This window comes from Vicia villosa, unplaced genomic scaffold, assembly GCF_029867415.1.
Source record: "Vicia villosa cultivar HV-30 ecotype Madison, WI unplaced genomic scaffold, Vvil1.0 ctg.006344F_1_1, whole genome shotgun sequence".
In the NCBI taxonomy this organism is placed as follows: Eukaryota; Viridiplantae; Streptophyta; class Magnoliopsida; order Fabales; family Fabaceae; genus Vicia; species Vicia villosa.
Genome location: NW_026706767.1, coordinates 24084 through 31961, shown reverse-complemented (window position 1 = coordinate 31961; position 7878 = coordinate 24084). Strand labels below are relative to the sequence as shown.

General features: G+C 41.0%; 1 protein-coding gene across 1 annotated transcript; it reads left to right on the top strand.

The window, feature by feature from the left end:
• Positions 1-1070: 1070 nt before the first annotated feature.
• On the top strand, positions 1071-2106 carry LOC131642987 (uncharacterized). Its single transcript, XM_058913132.1, has 3 exons — positions 1071-1552; positions 1655-1928; positions 2020-2106. The coding sequence occupies exons 1-3, from the start codon at positions 1071-1073 to the stop codon at positions 2104-2106; spliced, it is 843 nt and encodes a 280-aa protein (XP_058769115.1).
• The last annotated feature ends 5772 nt before the right edge of the window (positions 2107-7878 follow it).

The following is a 7878-nucleotide window of genomic DNA, read 5'->3' as shown; positions in this document are numbered from 1 at the left end:
CTGAATTGGAACTTAAGAAGAACATGAGGAGGATAGAGAGCTTGAAGTCTCAAAGGCAAAGGAAAAAGTTGGTTTTTGCAAAGGTCGCGCCGCGAGAGTTCTTCCTTGCGCCGCGAAAACATCTCTGTTTGAGGGGCGCGCCGCGCCAGCCCGTTGCCGCGCCGCGGCCTCGGCGTTAAAAGCCCAAAAATTCTGTTTAAAAACCCTAGCTTCCAAGAGAAAAAGTGGTGGTTAGAGAACTTTGTGAAGAGCGAAATTAGGAGAGCATTCTGAGTTTGCAATCAAGAACAACAATTGAAGGACAATTCTTTACCAATTGAAGACATTCCATTGATGAAGATGAATCCTTCTATTAATTCTTGTGTGTTCTTCATGTCTATGGAGAGCTAAATCCCTCTTGTTGAGTCTGAGGTAGTAGTTAACCTATGAATATACATTACCATTGATTAATTCCTGTGAGCAATTATTTGAATTCATTATCAATAAGAAATCTTGTTTTTATTCTTAAATTATCGTTGAATCTTTGATCGAAAGAAAGGATTTAACTTTTGCCCTAGGTTACTATATTGATTCAATTGCAATTTGCAGAGATGGAATTGTAATTGGGTTTTCATAATTATCGTGCTTAATTACTATTATCGTTATTGATATTTGGAGAGATCGAATCTCATACCGGTAAAAGGTATCTAATTTGATTTGCAGACATGGAATCTTATTTGAGGATAAGTGAAGATAATGATTCAAAGGATTGTTCTATTGTGAATTAATTGATAATTGTATAGGATTAGGTTGATGAACCCTAAAGGCTCAACATCTTTCTTTACTTGTTAACACAAAGTCCTTTACTTGCTTTTAATTTATTATTTGTTTTTGATATTATTAGAAGTATAAAACAAACCAAAACCAAATTTCCTAACTCAAAATAAACAACTATAGAACGGAAGTGATATTAACCAATCCCTGTGGATACGATATATTACAGAAAATATTTACCCAAAAATACTTTCAACAGCGTGCCTTGGCAACAGATGATGCAGCAGATGATGCAGCAGAACCAGATGATGGCTCAAATGATGCAAGGCATGCAGGGACAACAACCTCCTGTTCAAGTTCCCGTTCCTCAAGCTGCAGCTGGACCTGATTTTCGTGCCTTCTTCAGGATGGATCCTCCAGAGTTTGTTGGCGGACTTGATTCACTCTTGGCTCATGATTGGTTAGCTGGTATGGAGAGGGTGTTTCAAGCTATCCAGTGTACTGAAGAAGAAAAAGTGATCTTTGCTACTCAGAAGATGAAGGGACCAGCTCTTAGGTGGTGGAACACTGCATCCACTTATTTCAACACACAGGAGATTCCTAAGGATTGGCAACACTTCAAAGTGGCATTCTTGGAGAAGTATTTCCCTAATAGTGTGAGGACTCAGAAGGAACGTGAATTCCAGAACTTCAAGCAGGGTGAGATGTCTGTTTCAGAATATGCAGAGAAGTTCGAGGATTTGGCTGATTACTCCCGACAAGCTGCTTATGCTCCAGATGAACTATGGAAGATTGACCAGTTCATGATGGGTTTGAGGGCCGACATTGCTCATAGTGTTTCCCAAAGAGAGTTCACCACTTATGCTGAATGTTTGAGGCAATGCTATGTTGCCGAAAACAGCTTGAAGAGGGTTCAAGAAGAGAGGAACCAGAACAAGGCTAATTTTAGGGAGCAAGGGAGATCTACTCAACATTTGAGGCCCCGTAACCCTCCATCAAAGAAGAAGCAGGTTTATGGTGACCAATCAGCTCAACCGCCTTATTGTCGCAAGTGTAATAGGAAGCACACTGGGGAGTGCCCCAACTCTTCAGTGACTTGTTACGAGTGTGGCGAGCCAGGTCACATATCCAGATTCTGCCCCAAGAGGAGAGCTTCTGGGAAGACTACCGGTCGAGTTTACACTTTGGATTCGAGGAAGGCTAAGGGAAACCATAATCTCATTGCGGGTACGTGTTATGTTAACAATCAACCTTTATGTGTTTTAGTTGATTGTGGAGCCACTCATTCTTTTATCTCCACCGAGTGCGTCTACCGACTTGGTTTGGAGGTTATTCCGTTACCTGAACCCATGATTATTTCTTCGGCAACGGATGATACTGTGGAAGCTCGACTGATTTGCAAAGATTGCTCGGTGTCTTTTAATGGTCGCGATTACCCAATTGATTTAATTTGTTTACCCCTCAAGAAGCTTGATGTGATTCTAGGGATGGATTGGTTGTCTCTTAACTCGGTGTACATTGGTTGCAAAGAGAAGGCCATATTCATTCCTGCTGAAGAGACTTCTTCCGATGATGCAATTACCAAGTTGATAGAAGGTACAATCAGCACGGTTAATTATCTCTTTTCTCAAGAAAGATCCTTTCTTTTGGTTCTTTCCAAAGAACCTTCTGTGAGAGTTGAATTATCGGAGATTCCGGTGGTGTGCGAATTTCCTGATGTATTTCCTGAGGATATCACTTCTCTTCCTCCAGAAAGGGAAGCGGAATTCTCAATCGATCTTGTTCCTGGAACAGCCCCAGTTTCCATCACTCCTTATAGGATGTCTCCTATTGAACTCAGAGAACTGAAGCGTCAATTGGAAGAGCTTCTTACTAAGCATTTTATCCAACCCAGCGTTTCTCCATGGGGAGCTCCTGTTCTTTTGGTAAAGAAGAAGGACGGAAGTATGCGCCTGTGCATTGATTACCGTCAGCTGAACAAAGTTACCATAAAGAACAAATACCCTTTACCACGGATTGATGACCTCCTAGATCAGTTGAAAGGAGCCAGTGTGTTCTCGAAGATTGATCTTAGGTCAGGATACCATAAAATCCGAGTGAAGAGTTCAGATGTACCTAAGACTGCATTCAGGACTCGATATGGTCACTACGAGTTTTTAGTTATGCCTTTTGGTGTAACTAATGCTCCAGCAGTTTTCATGGATTACATGAATCGGATCTTTCAACCATATCTGGACCAGTTTGTAGTGATCTTCATTGATGATATTCTTGTGTATTCTCATACTCCTGAAGATCATGAAGAACACTTGCGGATTGTGTTATCTACTCTTCGAGAGAAACAGTTGTATGCCAAATTCAGTAAGTGTGAGTTTTGGCTATCCGAAGTAAGTTTTCTTGGTCACGTCATCTCAGGAGGAGGCGTAGCAGTGGATCCTTCTAAAGTAGAAGCAGTGGTGAATTGGGATAGGCCAAAAAGTGTGACTGAAGTCAGAAGCTTCTTAGGTTTGGCAGGTTATTACCGGAGATTTATCATGGGGTTTGCTAAGTTAGCCTTACCATTGACAAAGCTTACGCGAAAGGAGGTTGCTTTTGAATGGGATTCCGAGTGTGAACAAAGTTTCCAGAAACTTAAGAAGAAGTTGACTACTGCACCCGTGTTAGTGATTCCGGATCCAAACCGATCCTATGAGGTGTTCTGTGACGCTTCTAAGAAAGGTTTAGGTGGAGTATTGATGCAAGATGGTCAGGTGGTAGCCTATGCCTCTCGGCAGTTGAGATCTCATGAAGATAATTACCCGACCCATGATCTTGAGCTTGCTGCAATAGTTTTTGCACTTAAAGTGTGGCGACATTACCTATATGGCGTTCACTTTGAAATGTTTAGTGACCACAAAAGCTTGAGATATCTCTTTGACCAGAAGGAGTTGAATATGCGACAAAGGAGATGGATGGAGTACCTCAAGGATTATGACTTTGAATTGAAGTATCATCCAGGAAAGGCCAACAAAGTGGCAGATGCATTAAGTAGGAAGGAATTTCGAGTTGCTGAGTTGATGATGTTAGAACATGGATTGTTGGAAAGGTTTCGAAATCTTAACCTTCAGTTTGAATGGACACCCAATGGTGTGTTGATCAGTAATTTGAGCATTCAGAATGAGCTACGAGAAAGAATTCGGATATCCCAAGGGTATGATGAGCAATTGCAAGCGAGCGAAGGCATGCCTGATTTTGTTAGAGCACCTGATGGGGTAATCTTGTTTCAGCAACGGATGTGTGTACCAAATGATTCTGAGTTGAAGCGTCTGATTCTGGATGAAGCACACAAGAGTAGATTTTCTATTCATCCTGGATCGACTAAGATGTATCAAGATTTGAGGAAAGACTTTTGGTGGCCAGGGATGAAGAAGGAGATTGCAGAGTATGTGGCACAATGTCCCATTTGTCAACAGGTTAAGATTGAACACCAGAGGCCAGGAGGAATGTTGCAACCACTGGAGGTACCAACGTGGAAATGGGATTCTATCTCTATGGATTTCATTGTGGGATTACCTCGTACTCGAGGCGGACATGATTCTATATGGGTAATAGTGGACAGGTTAACTAAGTCTGCTCACTTTTTACCTGTAAAGACCACTCACAAAGTGATTCATCTCGCAAGGCTTTTCATAGCAGAGATTGTACGGTTGCATGGAGTGCCGTCCAGTATAGTGACTGATCGTGATCCAAAATTCACTTCGAGATTTTGGAAGATGTTTCGTAAGGAATTGGGAACTAGATTGGATATGAGCACGTCTAACCATCCTCAGTCTGATGGGCAGACGGAGAGGACAATCCAGACAATTGAAGATATGTTGAGAGCTTGCATTTTAGAAGAAGGTGGGAGTTGGAAAGATCATTTGCCGTTGGTAGAGTTCGCTTACAACAACAGTTACCATGCTAGTTTGGGTATGGCTCCCTATGAAGCTCTATATGGGAGAAAATGTCGATCACCACTATGTTGGGCCGAAGTAGGGGAGAAGAGTATTCTTGGACCAGAGATTATACAAGAAACTACCGAGAAAGTTAAGATGATCCGGGATAATCTCAAGAAGGCCCAAGACCGACAAAAGAACTATGCGGACAAGCGAAGGAGACCTTTAGAATTTGAAGTTGGTGACCATGTGTATTTGAAGGTCACTCCAAGATTGAGATTGGGAGGACCGTTCAAAACGCGTAAACTCAGTCCGAGATATGTAGGACCGTACCAGATTATGAGACGGGTAGGTGAAGTGGCTTATCAGTTGGCATTACCACCTTCACTATCCGGGCTGCATGACGTATTCCACGTATCTCAGCTCCGAAAGTTCGTGCCCGAGACCTTTCATCCTATCCTTTCGGATTCTGTTGAAGTAGAACCAGATCTTTCCTATGATCCTCAACCTTGTTGTATCATGGAGCGTGCTAGCAAGTCCCTCCGGAGTAAGGAGATACCTATCGTGAAAGTGATGTGGGATGAGACGCGTCCTGAGGAAGCTACTTGGGAACTTGAGTCAGAGATGCGGGAATCTTATCCTCACTTGTTTTGGTAAGTTTCCTTTGAATTCGAGGACGAATTCTATTTAAGGGGGGGAGAAAGTAATACCCGATATTATATTTATTCAATCTTTATATTTGCTAATATGATTAGTATGAAATAAGGTGGATAAATATGGTATATATATTTCTACTAATTGGTTTATGGGACTAGCTTAACCTATTAGTAGCAATAAGAGGGGCATATTAGTAATTTCACCCTTAAATAGAAATGGGGCATGTTTGGTTGCTCATCTTCTTTATTTCTAAAAAACCAGAATTTTTGGTTAGAGAAGAAAAGGGAGAGAAGTGTGGAAAGAGAGGAAGAGGAGGAGGAGTCCCATCTTGGTCCAAGCTTCAACTCTGCATGTACCAGAATTCTGTCCCATACTTGTTCTCATCATCATCATCATCTTGCTTTCAGCTCTGTCATCATCATCTTCTCCAACTCTAAGGTGAGTCCATAGTTAGTAACCTTGGGGGTTTTGCATGTAAGGGTTCAATTGGGGTTTAGGGATTATGAGTGAAGTGTTAATCAATGATGCTAAATCTGTTTGTTTTGCCCTATTCTTTGCATGCTAATGTTTCTATTTGCAATTAAGTGATGCAATTCCGTTTGGACTGTTATACAAGTGTAGGGGATCATCTATAGGTTGTTTGGGACTGGTTTAGGGCTTCTAAAACGCAGAAAATTGATTCTGCATCAGAGTAATCGGTTACTGGGACCTGGGTAACCGATTACCCTGTGTAATTTGGCGTGGATGGGCATTTTTGAAGCCAGTAATCGGTTACTCTGGGACCAGTAACCGATTACCCTGGGCGCAGGGTGAAAAATCAGCAAACTTCGGAAATTCGTAACTTTTGCGTCGTAAGTCCGTTTCACGCAAACTTTATATCGTTGGAAAGCTAGTGACGTGTACTTTCTAATAAAATTGGTCCCCAAACCAGAATGCTTGATTTAGTTATATTTGAACCCCACTTAGTGTGTCTTGTCGAGTGAAATTGTATGTTGCTATTTCCCCCGAGAACAGTTTCGTTCCGTAAAGGGAACCGGATGTCTCCTTAGTCATGTGAGACTTGTTTAATTGGTATTTAAACATGCTAATGTCATATATGATCATGGATGTGGTAATTTTAATATGTGAATTATGCATGATTAGAATGAATTAATCTCATTGCACTTAATTGCTACATTATGTTTAAATGTGAATGCTATATTGTGATGAGACATGAATATATTGTTGATGCCCGTTGTTTGGGTTAAACAATTGGGATTGTGTGCTTGTGTGATTGGCGATTGATGTGTGTGTATGCTTGAATCGAAACGGGCCGGGGGCTAGGTTGCGTTATGTCCCGGGCTTTGTGACCAATGGGACAGCCACGATCGTGTGATCTTGGGCTCACACCTGAGCTACCGTTGCAGTGTGCTTGTGAGGGTCTTGAGGCATTTCCCACTTGGCATTAACACACTTGCGTGCTCGGTATGGTGGCGTTATGCGGCCAAGTAGGCCTACGCATGACAGGTAAACCATCTCTAGTGGTGCCATGTAGGCTACATCACTAGGCTTTCGCCCGATGGACCCATGTGTCAAGATGGCGTATTGTACTCGGCGTTAACACATGTGCGTGAAGATGGTTAACGGGACAATGACGCCAATTAGGCTAAGGTCATCTCGCGGCCATTTAGGCTTGTGCAAACCCGTCTAATCATCTTGCGGTGTGCTTGTACAAGTCTCTTGATAATAGGCATGGGCGTGATTCATCGAGGGTGTGTTTTTATAACCTAGTCGAGGCATTAACGCGTTTCTGGATTCCCCGTATATGGATGCGGGTTTTGCATACTTGGTTTCTTATATAATTGTACATTTGCATTATTCATCCAATGGCGGATGAATTGATTATTTGCTCCGTATTTGTACCGGAAGTAAGAATAACCCCGAATCAATGGTGGATTCGTTCATTTATAGTATGTTCCCTTTAGATCCGAGTGGACTAGTAGGATAGGCGGACTCACTGAGATTTAGTAATCTCATCCCATTCCAATTATATTTTTTTCAGGTGGTTCGAGACAAGATCGCGGTAAGGGAAAGATGGATTAGATCTCTTGGTGATGCTTGGATGTTTCTTTTAGTTCTTATCGTGCTTGCTAGTTTATGTATTTTGGACATGTACTATTATGATGTACTTGTATTTTGGCCATGATACATTCGGTTTTTGTATTCGTACACTTCTACTTTCCGCTGCAAAACATTATGTATTTGTCGTCTTATGAACCATTTATAATACTTTATGCATATTATTCTAGACAAATATGTGTGGGGTGTTACATTGAAGGTCATTGTTTAAATTTTCTCCATTTGGAGGGATATCTTTGTATGCTTAATTATTTAAAATTAATTAACTGTTAATATAGTATATATGAAATTAATAATTTAAATATTATTTTGATAATAGACATTATTTTTGTTTTTTCTTCTTATATGTTTTTTACTCTTAGTAAATTTTTTAAAACTTTACTCTCAGGTTCAAGTTATTCTTATTATTATCACGTTATAATATTTGAAAATTTTATCA